This window comes from Fundulus heteroclitus, chromosome 9 (genome assembly GCF_011125445.2).
Source record: "Fundulus heteroclitus isolate FHET01 chromosome 9, MU-UCD_Fhet_4.1, whole genome shotgun sequence".
NCBI classification, from domain to species: Eukaryota; Metazoa; Chordata; class Actinopteri; order Cyprinodontiformes; family Fundulidae; genus Fundulus; species Fundulus heteroclitus.
This window is the reverse complement of record NC_046369.1, coordinates 22,659,871-22,679,905: the sequence shown is the minus strand read 5'-3', so window position 1 is coordinate 22,679,905 and position 20,035 is coordinate 22,659,871. Positions and strand designations below refer to the sequence as shown.

Here is a 20,035-nt window from a genome sequence, read left to right as displayed (position 1 = left end):
ACTAAAACCACAGGTAGCAGAAAGGTTACAAAGAATCAAAGGGGTCTCATTATACAAATGATTCACTCAGTTTTATCCTTTATCTGAACCCAGGGTTAGTATTAATTCCAAATAGTAAGAGCAATATTCATCCAAAGAGGCATATTTACCCTGGTTCAAAGATTCAAAGATTTTTTTTATTGTCACCACGTGTTACCGTGGTGAAATATATTTTTGGCCACTCCAGCTAAGAGTACACATAAAAAAGACAGACAAACAAACAAACAGGCAATGGTTACAAGGGTTACAGGCACGATAACGGAGGATTTCAGACAGGCAGGAACCGTGGAAAGCTGCAGGGAGAGGTTGAAGATGCCGAGAAAGACCCCTGCTAGCTGGTCAGCACACGATTTAAGCGTCCGGGCTGACACTATGCCTGGACCTGTGGCCTTGTTGGTGTTGACCTTTTTCAGGGAAGAGGTGGAGGTGCAGAACGAGAGGCTGATGGTGCTCCTCTGGTTGGGGAAGATGTTCATCATCCCTGTTGCTTGGAGAGTCAAAGCGTGCAAAGAAGCTGTGTGAGGTGTCAGAGAGAGCCGGGTCGTTGCTGGACTGCTGGCCGCTGTGCCTGTTGTCTGCTCTGGTTTTGATGCCTCTCTACATGTTGCATGGACTGTTGCTGCTGAAGTGGTCCTCTATAAGCTGCTTGTACCTTTGCTTGGCCTTCAGGGTGCCTTTTTAAGTTCACTTCTAGCCCTGCCGTAGGCCAGTCTGTCTCCAGATCTGAACGCTGCATCCCGGGCCATCAGCAGCACTGTGCTGTCCACCCATGGTTTCTGGTTAGGAAACACTCCGATTGTCTCAGTGGGTAGGACAGCATCAGTGAAAAAGTGGATATAGGAAAGCACAAATGATGTGTAGCTTTCTAAGTCAGCACCCGTTTTAAATACATCCCAGTCAGTGTTTCCAAACAGTCATGTAGAGCTGATCACGCCTCTTCTGTCCAAACCTGAACGTTTTTTTATCTCAAATCTGGTCCTGCAGATCAGTGGCTTGTAGGCAGGGATCAGCTCTACGAAAATGTGATCTGATGAACCGGAGTGAGGGGCTACAGCAGCTTTGTATGCTCCTGGGATGTTACAGTAAACTTGATCTAATATTTTATTGTCTCTGGTTGGGAACTTAATGAATTTATGGAACTTGGGGAGCAGTACCTTTAAATTAACATGGTTAAAGTCCCCAGCAGTGATCACAGCTGCTTCTGGATTGCTTTTCATTTGGCCAGTAACAAAGCAGTACAGTTCCTCAAGAGCTAGCTTAGAATTAGCTTTCAGCTGGATATACATTCAATGATTATCACTGAGCTGAGCTCTCCAGCCAGTTTAAATGGTCTGCACTTAACTACAAGGTATTCCAAGGTATGGATCGCAGTTCCAACAGCTCATCTCTCCTGTATTGTATTAGAGCTTGGAGTGATGATAACAGGAACACAAAAACAAACAAAATAAGCCGCAAAACCTTGGCTGCTGCAGAGTCCTGCACCGCCACCTTGATCAGAACCATATCTAGAACCGCAAAGTTCAACTGACCTTCAGAAAAGTGGAATATGTTAAGAATAAAATACACATACAATATTTAAAAAAAGTCTGTTTGTTGATTTAATTAAAGGACCATAATTGTTTTTTTAATTTTTAGGGTTGTAGAATAAAGAAAAATATACTTGGTTAATCATGTTTTTGATAAATAAAAATAAAGAAACTTAAAGAAATACAGCCCTTCATTTATAAACTAATAAATCAAAAACAATAGAAGGTGATTCTATATACCTGCAAGGAGAGTCTAAAGAGCCAAATACAGCTTTGGAGCCACAATTTGCAGATCCCCAGTGTAGATTAAGAAGTATTGTTGAAAAGCAGAAGCCTTTTCTTATCAAGTCTATAAACTTTGTGCAAATGTCTGTTATGGTCTGAAGAAACCAAATGGCAGCTGTAGTGCACTGCTACAAAATGTATGTTTGGCATCAATACAACACCGTACATAGCTGAAAGAGTGCCATCCCAACAGCGAAATATAAACGTTGCAGCATAATTCTGCTGCATTAATTTTCTTCTGATGAAACTACACTTTATGTCAAATACAAGTCGAATCTGACCTAAAACCTTCTGCTGTTGGCTAGTAAGCTGAAGGTGAAGAGTAGTTATATGTTTCTGCATCCTGATGAGCCCAAACACAAGTCAAAATCAATAGAATAGAATTAGTTAATGGGAGGAAAATTGAAGTTCTGGGTTGGTCTGGCAAAAGTTCAGAACTAAATCTGACAGACAATCTGTGGAGTCACCTGACGAGAGCTATGGATATAGGCTGGTGCTTCATGCATGCTCGGTATGAGGAATTGCTGCAAAGTCAACAACAATGCAGGCGACTGTCCACTGTGGCTTCACGCTCCTCCAGGAGGAGTGAATGCTGCAAGACAATGACTCAATGCAATCTGCTGGGTTTCCTTGGATACATTTGTTTTCTTTTACAACCTGTCTGTATGATTTGATTGAATTGACTCTGTAGATCCCTTGAGGTGAAATCTGTTGTGAATTGGTGCTGTATAAATAAAACTGAATTGAACTGAATTGAACTGTTGATAGGAGATGCCCTCAGGATCGGCTGGATTTGTAAGACAGAGCGGGCGATTAACTCAATTTGTGGAATCCAGAAACATTCCTACCAAAGAAGAATGAATGTGCAATGTGATTAAAAATGTGCTTCAACATTGCATTAGAATTGGTGTAAAATAGTTTTAGTTTAAGGGTGCTGACACTAATGGAACCGGGTTGTTACGGCTATTTATTTCTTACTTTTCCCTTCAACCACTGTTTCTGTTCCAGTAGAAATATGCAGAATGTATGTATATCACATTTGAAATGATTGTCTAATTTTTTAGAAGAGGTGTGAACACTTGGATAGCCACTGTGTACTTTACGATGCTCCAGCTAAAACCTGTAAATCTTTGGTCTAAGAGAGAGAAATGCTTTATTAGGAACATTAACCTGAGCAGAGTGACTTGCGGCATATACACTCTGTATCAATCTGGTAAGGAGCTGGTAGAGCCTGATTTCAAAGGCTGGACTAACAGGGTCAGCGTCAACAGGTTAGAACCAATCAGATAACTACGGATGTGACGCAAAAAAATCCAAGTGATGCATTCTGTGTCTTTGTAGTCTGTGAAACGTCATACCATCGAGCAAACTCTCCAGTGAACAATTTATGTTGCTTTTGTCTAACAAATCTGGGGCTACATGGTGTACTCACATGTACTTTCTTAATTCTTGAAGGCACCAAGCAACAACAACCTCTGTATGTATCTTGACTGTTATGGTTACAAAAAAAGAGGTGCTGCATTATGGGTAATCCTGGTGCTGAGAGTGACACATTGTAAAGTCCCGCCTCCCGCGCTGTGATTGGTCCGGTCTATTTAAGCCCGGAGAGTATGGAGCCTTACCAGACTGACTTACGCCCCGTGTAAGTCTGGCTGGCCAGGCAATAGGAACATATGAACAATGTATTCTTTAATAAATGATAGAGCTTGGTCATTCACAGCTTTATACATAAAAAGAACAGTTCTAAACTCAGTTCTGGTTGTAAAAGAGCCAGTAAACAGAAGCTAAAATTGGTGAAATATGAGCCTTCTTTCTAATTTTCATCTGAAGTCTTTCTACAGAATGGCTCTTAATAGCCTACTTTTCGGTGTTTGAAATATACTGTTTACATTTTTTTATGCAATGTAATTTTCATGTATAAATATTCAAGATGGAATGGTTTGACCTTTGAAAATAGACCAAGATAACACGTTTTTAAAAATTGCGAGTCAGTGCTTTATTTCCACATAAAAAACACAATGAGACTATAGTTACAACGCAAAATAATGAAAAAACATTGTTTTTGTTACTGTTTTGAGCTGAATTCAAACTTGAAATTCACATCTCACCCCCTACTACTATCCCTTTTTAAGAAACTTGCAGAACATTGTAATTCTTATGTTTTTTATGGTTTTATTGGTCAGAGTATATACCAGGTCTATGCATCCTGTAATCATCTTAATTATAATCAACCATGTCTGCTGCTTCCCCAGGAACTGGAGAAAGTGGGAAAACCACCTTCCTCCGACAGATGAAGATCATCCACGGTCGAGGCTTCTCAGAAGAAGAGAGAAAAGCCTTTGCTAAATGCATCTACCAGAACATCTTCACTGCCATCAAAGCCATGGCAGGAGCCATGACCACACTCAAAATCCCTTATGCCAACCCTGAGAATAAGGTAGACTCGCATATCCCACACATAACCCTCAGCCAGCATAAACACACTCAGTTACAAATGATTGCTCACATATAAACACAAGAGTGAGGGTATTAGGTCCAAACCACTCTGTAGACTGATTTTGATTATGCCCACCATGGAAAGAAAGTATTTGATACACATAAACAAAAACACGTAATGGCTGAAAAACAGCCTGCGGCATCAAAGTGAAGAGAGTGAGGCCACACCCTCGAGCGAGGCTGTTAGAGGAGCCAGAAACTGTAAAAGGTGTCCCTTTCAATTCAAAGGGGTTGTTACAGTTCATGTCTTTGTAAAAATGTCACTTTGCTCACCATGAGATGTTTTTTTCTGTAGAGGTATGCCGAGTGGCTGCAGGAGGTGAACACAGTGCACATCGTTCACCTGGAGAGAAGATATGTGGATGCAATCCACCGCCTCTGGTTAGACCGGGGAATACAGATCTGTTACGGCCGTCGCAGCGAGTACCAGCTCCTGGACTCCACCGAGTAGTGAGTACAACTAAAACAACTGTTATACTAAAAGAGAAACATGAGCCTCTCCTTGTAGCTGGACTGGAAATCAGAGGTAGCCACGTGATTAAACAGTGTCTCTGCAATGATGTCGAAAAGTCTGAATCAGGTTCATTTGCCACGTTGTGTCATGCAACACGGAATTTGCCCTTTCCACTTTGCTCTCAATCAAGACATATTAAGCGCAATATAAAAAAAGATACATAGAAATGTTTTTTATTGGAAATATGTATATATATGTTTTCAACAAAAGAGGAAGTCATGGTAGGAAACAGTTGTATGTGTAAGGACCATCTGAGATTCTGAGAAAGGGTGGTCTCCAGGTAACGGAAGTGAGACACATTATTGTTGAGGATGCTGAGGGGAGGCAGTGTGGAGGGTGTACTGCTGAAGTCCGACATCAAGCCCACCATCTCAACCGGGTTAAGCTCCATGTGGTTCTGTCCACAGCCATGGATGAGCCAGCCAGCCTCCTTTTTGCATGCAGACTCATCGTTGTTCTGGATTGGACCAATGACAGTGGTGTCATCTGTAAACTTGAGGAGTTTCACAGATGGGTCCCTTGAGGTGCAGTCATTTGTGTACAGAGATAAGAGTAGGGGGGGGGGGAGAACAGACCCCTGGGGAACGCTAGTGCTGAGAAGATGCTTCCCAGTCTCACCTGCTGCTGCCAATCAGTTAGGAAGCTGGTGATCCACTGACAGATGAAGGTCGGCACTGTGAGCTGGCTGAGCTTCAGGTGGAAGATACCTGGGTTAATGGCATTGAAGGCAGAGCTGATGTCTACAAACAGAATCCTGGAGAATATTCCTGGGTGGTCAAGGTGGTGCAGGTAAAGTTTAGTCCCAGATTGACTGCATCATCTGCTGACCTGATGGCCAAGGGGTCAGAGCTAGCTCTCAGGCGTTCGGGGGAGACACTGGTAGGTCCTGCAGATTTCCTGGTCTTCCTCAGATCCTAAATCCAGATTTGAAGGGGAGGGTGGTTGGTGCATAGGGGGCTTTTGTGTGTAATGTGGACAAGTTGGTGGGAGTTGTAAATGGATGCTTGTCAAATCTGCCGTACAAGGTCTTGAGGTCATCTGCCAGACAACGATTCTGGTCAGGGAGGGGGGATGGACTCTCATAGGCTGTAATATTTCTCAAAACTATCTGTTAGATGGTTGCAGCAAATGGGTGCATCTTGGGGTTATTAAGGCCCCATAACAACCTTTAGAAACTATCTACACGTCAACTGATTGTGGAAGAGTATTGTTTATTCTACCAAAAGACACAACATGAAGTTTCCTGGTAAAACCCACCTTGTTTGACTCCTCACCGACTGAGTCTCAAAACAAGGCCCATTACCATTTATCATCCATCCATCCATCCATCCATCCATCCATCCATCCATCCATCCATCCATCCATCCATCCATCCATCCATCGTCTTCCGCTTATCCGGAGTCGGGTGGTTAGCACTCTAATTTGGGAGGTCCAGACATCCCTCTCCCCGGCCACTTGGGCCAGCTCCTCAGGAGGAATCCCAAGGCATTCCCAGGCCAGCCGGGAGACATAGTCCCTCCAGCGTGTCCTGGGTCTTCCCATGGGCCTCCTCCCGGTGGGACGTGCCCAGAACACCTCACCAGGGAGGCGTCCAGGAGGCATCCTGACCAGAAGCCCGAGCCACCTCAACTGGCTCCTCTCGATGTGGAGGAGCAGCGGCTCTACTCTGAGTCCTCCCCGGATGACTGAGCTCCTCACCCTATTTCTAAGGGAGAGCCCAGACAGACTACGGAGAAAACTCATTTTGGCCGCTTGTATCCGGGATCTCGTTCTTTCGATCTTGACCCAAAGCTCGTGACCATAGATGAGGGTAGGAACGTAGATCGACCGGTAAATCGAGAGCTTCGCCTTTTGACTCAGCTCTCTCTTCACCACAACAAACCGGTACAGTGCCCGCTTCACAGCAGACGCTGCACCAATCCACCTGTTGATCTCTCACTTTATTTTTCCCTCATTCATGAACAAGACCCCTAGACACTTAAACTCCTCCACTTGGGGCAGGACATCCCCCCCCCCAACACGGAGAAGGCACTCTACCCTTTGAAGAGCAGCAAAGGGAAATGCGCATTACCAATTGGGCATTTCCCTTTGCTGCTCTTCAACAGGGCTGATGCACACTGATAAGTATCAGTGAAGATGATCTTTTGGGCATTACCAAGAATTCTTTGCAATACCAGGAAATTTTTAATAGAAATCCGGTGATCTTGACAGGAAAACAGAACATAGTTCCTCATTCAAAGTGTATGTCCAAATCAAAACAGAAATGCTTCACTAGGCACAAAATGAACCTTTCATTTATGGTCATCCCTCATTTAATTTCCCTCTCTCTGTATGCACCAACCTTTGGAAGTGTTATTGAGACAAAGTGGTTTCTTATTGTTAAAAGAGCGTTGCCCAACGTTCTGTTTTCAGATAAAAGTAAATGATCCATTTAAATTGTAAAACAAGTTCCCATAGTCTGAAGGATGAGTGGCACAGCCAATGTGAAGACCCACACAAAGTCAATGTCATTTTGTCAAAAATAAGATGACACCAGAACCTCCACTGCAGACACGCTGAACATTAACACTAAAGCAATCTGGGCTTCCTGAACACCAGTATTTATGCCAAAGCTCAAGGTATTGAGTACATACTGTATACTGCACAGTACGTTGACATACTTTTTAATTGGTTAAAGTTCCTGTATTGTAAAAGAAAAAAAAAACATTATCCAATTGATTTTATGTCATGTTAAATACAGTTTTAGAAAAAAAAGTTTAGAATTACAAACAATAGCAATCATTACAAATGACAAAAATTAAACACATGGAATAATTTGCTGTTTAAAGAATAGGTATGAGTTTATCTTTTTTTTAACTAAATACATTAAATTAATTAAATCCTGATGTGTTGAGACACACTTGTAAGGGTACTTGCCTCCTGCATTTACAAACTAAGTCTGGATTGAACTCTGTTTTAACTTAAACTTTTAGGTTATTTAAAAAGGAGTTAAAACAGAACATTTATTTCCATCAGCATTCAATTGGGTACTTGGAAAAACTTAAACCTGGATAAAAAAAATGCACCAGAAATGCACCAATTACATATTTTAGAGATTAGGGGCAATACTCCTAATACTCATCCTTTCCATCCTTAACTGATTTCAGCATTAAAATCTATGCAGATTCACGGATTTGTCATGCAGCATTAAATAACTACTTGAGTCTTCTTCCTTTTTAGAAATACACTTATCCTGGATGACACTGTTTTGGTTTCCTTGATTATGATTTTTGGCCGATTCTGATTTTCCTTTCCAATAATATTAATACACAAAAAGGGTAAAAATGAGATGCAGCTTCTTTGATAGAGGTAGAAGTTTTTACTTTGACGGGAAAAGAAGGGATTATAAGGTCGTCCTTGTTTATGTATCAAAGTGTACATCACTGACCATAATAAGATGCTTATTAAATTTGAAAACAGTGCATCAAAAGCCATACTATTGCATTATTTATTTATTGACTGAGAATGGTAGAAGTTAATTAATTGTGATGCGTTTAACAAATAGAAGAAAATACATGTAATATAATATTTGTAGTTAAAAGAAATGATAATCTTCCTTTTTATTATAATTATTACCACATTGATTAAATGAGCACCTTCAGTTTTATTTTTTGATTAGGAAAATCTCTTGCATTTATTTTCTTGTTACATTTTAAAATGTAACATTTAATATTCTTCTTGTTTTCTGACTGTTTGATCTGAACAACCTAAACAATCCCAGATTTGCTCTGTGTGTTTCCAACACTAGAGGGCGTATTTCCCACCAAGTCTGTTTTTTTGAGGACTCACAGCTTTAAATGTCAGAGTGCAGAGTTACCGTCTGAATCGCTGTTTCTAATCGTCATGTAATGTATAGTAGTAGGTGTGATCCTCACTTTTCTCAGCATCAGAACAAAGTCCGGGCCCGGCCTCTGCCTTTGTAGTCTCTCTTTTCTATAGCTGTGCTGCCCTGTGTTTACTCACCAGCTCTGTCATCATGATGTGTGCACGATAGAGGACAGTCAGTCAACATTAGCTAATGACAGTTTGCTTCAACACGGGCCATAAAACCTGCTGTTTGCATACAGGTCGATGTGCCCCCCCCCCCCCCACCACCACCACCTTTCTGTTGTATTTTTTAATCACAGCTTTTCTTCCCTCACTAAGTCGTCGCATGTCTCTAGTTTGTTTTACACGGCCGAGCCTTCAAGTAAAACAGAGGCTTTTACTAACTTGTCTGACTTGTCTGCACTCCTGTGAAATCCTTCTGACAGTCTTTTCTCTCGCTCAGCTACCTGAAGAACTTGGAGCGGATCTCGGCCCACGACTACATCCCTACGGAGCAGGACGTGCTGCGTGTTCGGTTTCCCACCACGGGCATCCACGACTACTCATTCACCGTCAAGAACATCACGCTAAGGTGGCCGGCCTCACATTACCGCCCCCTCACAGGGACAAATCCAATACCGGCACTATTCACGGCCCTGTGAATAAAATACTGTTGAGGCTTTGTCTGCTTACGTCTGCGTGGACACAGTAGGATCACATTTCTAATTGCCTCTCCACAGACTTCTTGCTGAGAGGTGAAGTGTCCATTTTGTGTTTTATTTTGATCTAAATCCCACATATGATGGGCAATGCAGGAAAAACGACGTCAGAGAAGCTATAAAAGGAATAAGTAGCATTCTTGGGCGTATTCTAAAAAACAAATCAGATATTTTCCCTTTTTAACTTGATTTCTGGGGGGGAAAACGGAGCAGGTGTTTTGCTTCCTTTTTGACACAGCAGCCAGTTGAAGGTGTCACATGTTATCGGCGTGAAGAACATCTTAAATCCACCGCCTGCTTTTACAGCTTCGTCACAGTTTGTGGGCATGGAAATAGTCTGTGGGAGCTGCGACAGTTTTACACGATTTCTTTTTTTCTGGCTCGATAATAATTGTTGACGCAATTTTAAATAAAAATTTATCCTATTTTTGTAAAACGGCAAAAAAAAGGACAAAAGGCTAAGTTTGTGCTCATTATTGTATATTCCCCTTTTTGTTTTCAGTCAGCAGCCATTTTTGTGTTCATTTCCATCCATATTGGCTGGATAATATAAACCAGAACAAATATTAAAACGCTAAGGATTAAATTTGCCATCATAATCCTTCACTTAAAATAACTTTTGGCAAATCCAAAATATAAGAGCTTTATTTCCCCTTGAGAAAACATGGGGAGACTTTTAGATACTTTTCTTTAATTGAGTGGTGTCCAAACTTTTCAGTACATGGGCCACAAATGTCAAGTCAAAGGAACTCGAGGGCCAAAAAAATGAACAAACTTTTTTTAAACCAAAAAGATTATAATGTTTAACAATAATAAACCTTGCTCTTTTTGGTCAAGCAATATAAGAACAGTATTTGGGTCAGTTGTTCTTTGAAAACACTTTCTTTCTTTAGCCAATTTTAGTAATTGAATTCAAAGCAGATTTTAATGCACCAAAGTCTGCATTTGAAACAAATAAAAATCATTGGATAGATGTTACTATGAAATTAAACAGAATGTCAAAACTGTTTCTTAAAAGATGAATACTTTGTGTTGTACTTAATTGTATTAAGTACAACACAAAGTACAACACAATTGTATTTTCAATTGTAGAATTTAAACTTATCTGTAATAATTTTGCCCTAATTAATAACTAGATGCTTCCATCTGCATCAGCTGCCTGTGCTGCAGTTGAGGGTGGGGTGGGGGGGGGGGGGTGGGCATCATTACTAAATAGGTGCTTTCTGTTGATAAAGACTGCTTCTTTAAATCTTCTTCTTTTTTTTCCCTCTGCCCTCCTTTCAGCCATTTTCCTTTATTTAATTCCTTCTCTCCTTCCTTCTGTTTAACTTTTTGTTCCTTGTAGCATTCATCACTCCACCAGTTCTTTCTTCACTCTCTCCCTCCTTCCCACTATTGTCTCTGACCATCCTTTGCTCCTTCATTAATTCACTTTTCTATTTCTTTCTTTCCTTCTTTTCATATTATCACTTCTGTCACTTATTTCCTGCTATCCTCTCTTCCTTTGTCCTTTTTGTATTTTATTAATTCTTCAATTCATCCTTTTCTTTTGTTTCTGCTTATTTTTATTCCTTTCTTTACTTATAATTCCTTCTTTCTCGCCTTGTTTCCATCCCTTGCCCCTTTGTTTTAGTTCATTTCTTATCGCCTTACTTCCCTCTATTGCTTCTTTCAAAAGTAAATAATACAAAAAAAATAATTTTTAAGTTCTCAGACTAATTTTTCTGTAGTTTATAACATTTTGCACAACATAGATTCACAACAGTATGGTCTGTAAGATGCATTAGTTTGAACAATTTAATAACTAATCACCTCCCTACAAGCCGTTCCTTGTGAGGCTGTTTGCATGTTCTTAGGAACCCTGATTTAGAGATGGAGTCTGTAATAGGAGCTTGATAGGCCCCGCTGACGCAAACAGGGTTTCTTGACTCACCGTCTTTTTTCTCTCCTACCTCAGGATTGTGGATGTTGGCGGTCAGAAGTCGGAGCGTCGGAAGTGGATCCACTGCTTTGAAAATGTCACCTCCCTCATCTTCCTGGCCTCCCTCAGCGAGTACGACCAGGTCCTAGAGGAGAGAGATAAAATTGTAAGAGGACTTTCAGTTCACTCCCTGTTCTCTTCACTCTGTTTGCTCACTAGGAAATGGATGAAACAAAAAAGAGCTATTTTAGGAATCCATTTTATCTGTTGAGACAGCCACTTATGTATTTCTATTTCTTCTACCACACTGGTTTTTCCTTCAATAGAAACGTATCTCCTGCATCTCACTGATTATGGACTCGGTATTTTCAAGTGAGGTGGTTTTGGCTTTAAAAAGAAATGTTCTAGCTTGTTGCATTAATCATAAATTAGCTTGAGCAGTGTTTTGAAGAAGAGGCTACTTTATTTTACAGATCAGAGGTTGCATTTGATTAAAACAGGGTCAAAGTCTTGAGCTTTCTGATTGTTTGAGCTGGTCGAGATCCAGAATTTGTGGGAACATAAAAAAAATATATTTTCAGAAATAATTTCAAAAAATTTTATTATTTTAAGGTTTTCAAAATATTGAAAACCTTAAAATTTCTTATTTTGTAAATGGTGATGGCTTGTACTTGTATAGCGCTTTATCAAGTCTTTCAGATTGCCTTATGAAAGTAAAGTATTTTAGTGGGATTTTCTGTCACAGACCAACCTAAAATAGTGAATGATTGTAAAGTGGAAGGACAAGGACTTAAAGTTATAGATAAAAATATTAAAATTTATTCTGATACCCTTGAATAAAATGCAGTAGAAATAATTGCTTTGAGCAATCACCCGATTGGTGGAGTCTTCCTATGTGCAGTAGAGTCTGTCTATGAATACAACCGCTGTGTGAAGGTCTGATGTTTATTAGAGATCATCAGTGAAGAAACAGCATCATGAACACCAATGAACACGTCAGGAATAAAGTTGTAAAGAAGCTTGAAGCAGATTTAGGTTATGAAACAACATCCCAGATTTAAAGACCCCTGTAGCACTCTTTAGTCCAGCAGGTCAGTAACACTAAAAATACAGATATTTGTGCCCAGTTGTTTGATTGTTAACTGTAAAGAAAAATTGAAAACTATGCATTATTTATTTTATACTTCCTTATTAAGTGCTATTTATGACATGACTTGTCCAAAAGCACCTTATAAAATTTTGGTTGTAACATGAAAAAAGGTGTAAAATGTTCAATGCATATCAATATTTTGGTAGGTGCTGTATCTTAATGCCCTCCTCCCAACCCGATAACTGTTATGGATGCAGTTACCCAGATAAAAATAAGTTTTTATTTTTTGGGAGGGGCGGGAATTCATCATCAAAGATTGCTACAGCAGCTAAAGCTCAAAAAACATGTGTAAAACTTATAATGAAGAAGAGCGAGCAAATTATATTCTTTTGACATCCGAAACTTCAGAAAAGAAGAACCGCACACTCAGAGCTTATTTGCTGTGGTTGACAAGCTGGCCAACTCCCCCAGCACTTGACCTTCCTGAAATCATATCCAACCAGCCCTATAATGACCTCACAGACTGAACGCAGAGGATAAGACAGACAGTATAAGACTCCACCTCTTGTAACTCTGTTATGTCTCCTGTGCCTCCAGAATCATTAGTGCATCTATCTTATTTACAACTGTTAAACTAACCAAGTGTTGAGAATAGTTTAATAAAACTATTCTATTGTTTAATAAACTTATTGTTTAATAAACTTATTGTTTAATAAACTCATGCACAGGGATGTCCCCAGCAGCCTGGTACGAATCTTAGCCTTTTGGTACTCTAACCAGAGTGTGCGGGTTAAATGGGGGAACACTCTATCTACATCTTTTTATGTTAGTAATGGGTTAAGGCAGGGGGGATTTTATCTCCAGCCTTATTTAATGCCTACATGGTGACCTGTCCAGGCAGTTGGGGACATGCCAAACCAGCTGTATGGTTGGAGAAATGTTGATAAATCATTTCTTATATGCAGACGACCTAACCATTCTATCACCAAGCAGCAGTGGGTTCCAACAGCAACATCTGTTCCTAGTATGGGGTAGAATTTGATATTAAATATAATGCAAAGAAAAGTGTGGTTATGATATGTAGAACAAAAGATGATCTAAACATTAAATTCCCTTCTTTCTATCTATCTGGAGATGAGCTGGGAGTAGCTAATACCACAAAATATCTGGGGCACATCCTAACAGATAAACTGGAGGATGATGCTGACATCAGCAGACAAAGGAGAGTGCTATATGTACAAGCCAACATGCTGGCTAGAAAATTCCATCACTGCACTACAGATGTTAAAATCAACCTGTTTCGAACTTACTGCTCCCCTCTTTACACAACTCCTCTCTGGGTTAGATATAAGAAAGAGAGCCTGCTTAAGCTAAAAGTAGCCTATAATGACTGTCTCAGGATTCTCTTGAAGAAACCAAGAAGTACTAGGGCAAGCCAGCTGTTCTGTAGGCTGGGTTTAACCACTTTCATGGCTTTGGTGAGAAATCTCACTTTCAAGTTTATGAACAGGCTGGACCGATCCATGAGTGAGCTTATTGTTCAGATAGTAGATCCAAGCTGCAGCTCTGTGAGGTATATGTCCAAAATATGGGAACACTGGTATTTGTGCCTTCATTAGCTCTATTCTCTTGTTGTCGTTATATAGAATGTGTATATATGAATGTGTGTTGTTTTATTCATTTGTGTACAGTATTGTCTTTTGTGGGCCTTGAGCCTGTAATAAAGTTGTCTATTAATAGAGATCCACACATCATTCTCTTGGTCCTGAACACGGGGACGCCCCAGGGCTGTGTGCTCAGTCCACTCCTCTTCACTCTGTTCATTCACCCCAAACCTGCCTATGACGTTTGCAGACGACACCACCGTCGTGGGTCTCATCCCAGAAACTAACAACCTTGTACTGAATACCAGCAAAACGACGAGGTGGTTGTGGATTTCAGGAGGTTGAAACACGCCCTGCTACTGATCCACGGAGAGGCAGTGGAGTGTGTTGATATCAATTCCCTGGGCATTAACGTCTCCTCTGGCCTGTGCTGGACCTGGAGCATCTCTGCCCTGGTGAAGAAGGCTCGTTGGAGGCTCCTCTTAATCAGGAAGTGGAAAAAGGTCCTCCAGTTTGGTTATGACGTTTTACAAAGCCAAGAATAGACAGCATCCTGAGTGTTAAGTGCAACTGTGTGATAGAGGAGATGCACAGCACAGGAAAGAAAGGATTTAACCTGGGTGGCTAAAACAGTGCTAGGGATTGTGGGACGTCTACTCCCTGATATAGACTCCACATTCATTGGGAGGCGGGACAGGGGGGGCAGCTGTGGGGCCCACCTTGCCCACAGTTGGTTTCTCCCTCTCCTTTCAGGAAATCGGTACAGAACCATCAAAACATGGAATAACACACTCAGAGACAGCTTCTTCCTTAGAGCTGTCACAGCCATCGCTCCCCGCCACACACTCACATGTCTACTTCGCTTTATTGCTCCAATTCCAACCCCACAAAAAAAAAATCACTTTTTATTTTTACTCCTTTATGCTGTGAAAACTTTCATGCCCGTCACGTTTAGGCTCCTGTGTGTTACAAAATGACAATAAAGACAGTTCAGATTTTTTTGTTTTATAGTAATTACATCTTTCCACCACAAGGTGCCACTGTAATACAACACATCTTCCCTCCGGTGATGCGACTAAGCCGGTTATCTCTCCCAGACACTTTTTGCTCTCCCACATCATTCATTAACCTCCATGTTGGTCTGTGTGCTCAACAGGGCTCATATTCCTCCCCTGCTCTGTGCTTAAATTACTTCTTACTCTGAACAACACTCTCTGCAAACTGTTGCAACTCATGTCTTCTGGCTCCTTCTGAATTGTTTTTTGATACAATAATTCATATTTACTGTGATACTTTCATTTGTTAAAAGAACAAGGAAAAAGTAAATGCACGCGTACTTATTCATGAAAGCTAACTAATGTGTTGACTGTGTGTGTTTCTTCAGAACCGCATGGTTGAGAGTCTGGCTCTGTTCTACACCACCATTCATTCTGACTGGTTCCGCAACACCTCCATCATCCTCTTCCTCAACAAGACTGATATCCTGGAAGACAAGGTCCGGACCTCAGACCTGATAAAAGTCTTCCCAGCTTTCACAGGTTAGTTGTGGTTGGATGTTTCCTCTTTTGCTTTATTTAGTTTTGCATTTATTGTGATAACACCAATAGTCAGATTTAGAGTAAAAAGGAAATTTTATTTAGTTGTGTGGTCAATAAAAGAAAATATTAGGTTTCACAGCCCTTTTTTTTAATTATTTAAGCACTTCAACGGCTGCTTATTGTGTGGGCGTGTGTGAGTGTGTGGATTTGAGCTGAAACTGACATTAAAAGGTCTGAAATTTTTAGCCCGGGCATCCCTCTGGTGAAGCTGGCTGCCTACGTTCAAACATCCAGAGCAGAAATTACACCAGTATTGAGTCAGTGTCTGGTTATCGGTCAATTTCAGAGCCATCAGCGAGCACAGTGGCAGCTGTTTATTCTCATCACAGAACGGACAGGACCACTGCAGTGACACGAGGGCTGTGAACGTTGTTGTCCTCCAGACAATTTCCCTTTGACTGACAACCATCTCACCACGTTCTGCAGAAATAATGAATTATTTAGCAGGAATATTGACAAGGTTTTTAGCCCCACTGTGATTTTTCCTTTTTTTGTTTCTGTCATAATCATCTTTCCTCCCCCTTGTTTTTCTACCTGCTCTCCTTGTTTCCTTCATTTCTTACTTCCTTTCCTCACCTCACACACTTCTCCTCACCTTCAATTCTACCCTCTTCATCCTTTTGTTCTGTTTAGCTCTTGTTTTTGTCCTTCCTTACAACTTTTTGTGTTTCTCTTCTTCCTTCCTTGTGCCTGTCCCTCCTTCATTCTTTCCTCTGTTTATCCCTTCAATGGACACCCTTTGTCTTTCTATATCTTCTTCTATTCTTCTTCCCATCCTTTCCTTTTTCGTATTAGTATCTCTGTTTCTTTTTTTCTTTTCCCTTTACATTCTTCATTTTCCTTGCTTCATTTCTTCCTCCTGTCATTGTTTCTCTTCTTTCTATCTTCTTGTTTCCTCTCTTATTTGCTTTTCTTTTATCATCCCTTCTGCCCTCCTTCCTTGGTTTGTTTCTTTTTCCTACGTTCTTTTTTCCATCCTTTCTTCCGTCTTAAATTATTTCTTTCCATTCCCCCCTTTCTTTATTTTCTTCTATCATTCCTTCTTAGCTTATCTCCTTAATTTTCTTCCTTTCTCCTTACTTCCTTTCTTATATTTGTTCTTCTTTCTTTTATTCTTCTTGTCTTACTTCTTCGCTTTTCCTAATTTTTAAGTAATTCTGTCCTTACTTTGTTCCTTTCACCTCTTCCTCCCGACTCCCTTCAATTCCTGCCTCCTTCCTTCCCTTTCTTCCTGTCTTCTGTATTCTACCTTCCTCCCTTGCATATGTCCTGCCTTTCTGTTCCTTTCACTCTTCCTTTTCCTTTCTTCCTTTTTCTTCATTCTGTTAACGTTTCTGCTCCTTCCTCCCTTCTCGTCTCTCCTTCTTTCCTCTGTCCTCAGTAATAAATGGGTGCCTTCAGGTGCTCTTGATGCGCTTAACTTCCGTTCTCCTGGTGTAAAAAGGCTGTATAATGTCTCATCGCACTCCCCACAACTCTATCACCTCCGCCCTCTCTCTCTCTCTCTGTTTCCCTTGGCAACTGCACACAGGTACTTTTTTTTCCCAGCGAGCCCTGCAACGCCACCTGAACACCCCACACCCCCCTTCAGGTGTACTGCATGTATTAGCTGTGTGTGGGGAGAGGGGGGGAGAGGCAGCTTAGGGTTAGGCATAGAGAATGAACACTTGTGTGTACCTGCAGTGCATTAGCACAGGAAAATAATGACTCATACAGGGTCAAGCTTCTTGATGTCAATTTAACCTTAATGACAACTCCGAGCAGCTCCTACCACCGGCTGCTGTTTGCTGCTAATGCTGTTGTGTTCCTGTGTGGAGACTGCGTGGTCCTTATTACTGCTGCTGTAACTGCATTTGAAAGCACAACTGTTAAGCAGCCCCGCTTCCTGATGCTCTTCTCCAACAGTGGGAAACAAAATTCAATTTGCCCTAAAGCAATGAAGAACAATGAATTAATAACAGTACTTACTTCGCTGTGTAGTTGCGTGATTTTTAGGCATATGTTTTGAGTCTTCAAATGCTTGTTCAGACCCTCATTAACGTGTCATCTGCAAATGGTGTGCGTATGAACATTTTACGACAAAATCACCCGACGAATACATTTAAAACACCCAAAGATTTAGAACAAAAGTGCACCGTCATGGTAGAGAAGCGAGCCGCCATACCATTTGCCTAAGGTGTCAAGTCATTAGAGCTGCACAACATGTCACAAACTAATGAGATAAGAATTCCTTTACTGTCCCGCAGTGGGAAAACGTGGGCCTAACGGTGGCAAACACATAAACACGCACACACAATTAATAGCAATGAAAGAATGAAATATTGTACGTAGGGACTTAGACGATTAATAAAATAATTCTAGGGTACAAATTTTACTTTGATTTTTAAGCAAATGGTATCAGGATGAGGATCATAAGGATATTATAAGAAATAACAGTTCCCATGGTGTCCACGTTGCACATGTAGGGTGACTGTGGCTCAAATAAGAGGGCAGTCAGAAAGTTATTCGTTTGATCTTCCTTCTCTGGCCCATGTGAGCATGCCCCTGGGTAAGGCACTGAAGCCCAAGCTGTCTACTGATATGAGTACTGATGTATGAATGTGGGTTGTGGCTGTGGCTGAACATGTCTCCAGTGGAAAGCCCTTTGTCAGTATAACATAACTTATAAATAAATGTAGTCCATTTCTTAAGAATTAATACATTTTATAAAGTGAAAACAGAAGTTTCTGCCATGTTTTTACCTCTTCGTTCTGTTATTGTTACCTTAGCACAGATTTGTGTCTCACCCTCCAACGTCTACCATCATTTTCCAGGTGAAAAGCACAACGCTGAGCAAGCGAAGCAGTTCATCCTTAAAATGTACAAGCAGCGGGCCCTCAACCAAGACACTCAGGAATGGAAGACCTTGTACCCTCACTTCACCTGTGCCACAGACACCAATAACATCCGCAAGGTTTTCACCGACATAAGGGACACAGTACTGCTCAAGTCGCTAAAGGACTATGGGGTCCTCTGAACTTACAGTCAGCTGTGAGAAGCGGACAGAGAAGCAACGGTTTCCACATTTATCTGGAGAAAAGACTGAAAGCGGAGGTTGAAAACCACATTGAGCTTTCCTTGTTCACATGAAGAATATTTTCCCTTTGAGATCCTCTCCACCTGTCTTGTTTTAGTGCAGCTGGTGGAGTTGTTACTTCTTTACTGAAATCTGAATATGAGAACACAAAGTCCTATAAAAAGAGTTGGAATCATCTACCTGTAATCCGACCTATGTTTCTGAGTAGGATTGTTTTTTTTGTTTTTTTTCAGAAGAAGCGTTTGGGTCATGCAGTGTGCGTGTTGTTCTGTAATTGAGGCTGGAGTAGAGATGTTATGAAGTGCAGTGAGACCATTAATGGTGAAGATGGGGGTCATACATGACTGCTCCGCTGCTTTCCTGCACATATTAACAGCTGCAGGTGTGTCCACCAGTCACAGACAAAGAGTAGAGGTCTATACACACTAAAATGCTAACTATTAACACAGAAAGTTACAAAAAGAAGCTGTATATTTCTAGTGCAGGCCTTTTTCTATTATGAATCTTGGCAATATAGCAAAAGCGTTGCTGCTGGACCACACTGAATGATGTGGTAATGATATTTTAGAATGTGTTTAAAGCTACACTTTTAACGCTAGTGTGCTGATGAGGCATTGAGATTAAGCATTTTCCAGTAAAAAATGCACTGGTCTCTATTTTACTGGCCAGTGATTTACATTTTTTTTTTAGGTCTGACCTGCCAATTCAGATGCGTACCCATTCTTCAGTGTCTTCTTTGATAGGTGTAGTAGTTTTGGACTTAAAGGTATAGTGGATGATCTTTTTTGGCTTCGAGCTCTGGGGGGGATCATCTTATCTATTGGTTGTCCCACGTGCCAATCATGGCTGCGCATGCACACTTCTAATGTTTACGTATCCGGTTAGCTTAGCGGTTAGCTTAACAGTTAGCTTTGTTGTTAGCTGTTTATTGCTGCTCTCACCATATACTGTGAAAATGGCTGAGAGTCACCATAAGCAAACTGTCTTACACATTTATGAGAAGAAGAGGAAGACATCAGGAGAAAGAAATAAGACCAGAGTGGATTTGGGAGATTTTTCACACGATCCTCCTGAGCAGCGGAAGAGCTGGTAGGATGGTCTTGCACATGTGCAGTTATTCAGGAAGGGACGTTTCCTACCTTCATTTCTGGAAAAAATCATCCACTCTACCTTTAACAGAAATGTGAAGAAATTATAACCTTATATTGAGTCATGCACCTAAGCATATATATCCCAAACCTCTATCTTATTTTTATGAATAGCAAAAAAGTGCACCAAAGTACATCATCTTGGTTTTTTTAATAAGGCAAATATAGTTGAC

At 40.8% G+C, this 20,035-nt stretch overlaps 1 protein-coding gene across 1 annotated transcript in view; it reads left to right on the top strand.

Moving 5' to 3' along the window:
* LOC105936870 (guanine nucleotide-binding protein subunit alpha-11) overlaps positions 1-18,919 on the top strand; it is a 28,601-nt gene extending 9,682 nt beyond the window's left edge. Inside the window, exons 3-8 of the mRNA XM_012877894.3 lie at positions 4,103-4,287; positions 4,642-4,796; positions 9,170-9,298; positions 11,383-11,512; positions 15,425-15,578; positions 18,452-18,919. Of these exons, the coding sequence (XP_012733348.1) occupies positions 4,103-4,287; positions 4,642-4,796; positions 9,170-9,298; positions 11,383-11,512; positions 15,425-15,578; positions 18,452-18,654 (956 nt within the window). The 3' untranslated portion in view covers positions 18,655-18,919. The remainder of the gene's footprint in view (positions 1-4,102; positions 4,288-4,641; positions 4,797-9,169; positions 9,299-11,382; positions 11,513-15,424; positions 15,579-18,451) is intronic.
* Positions 18,920-20,035: the final 1,116 nt, after the last annotated feature.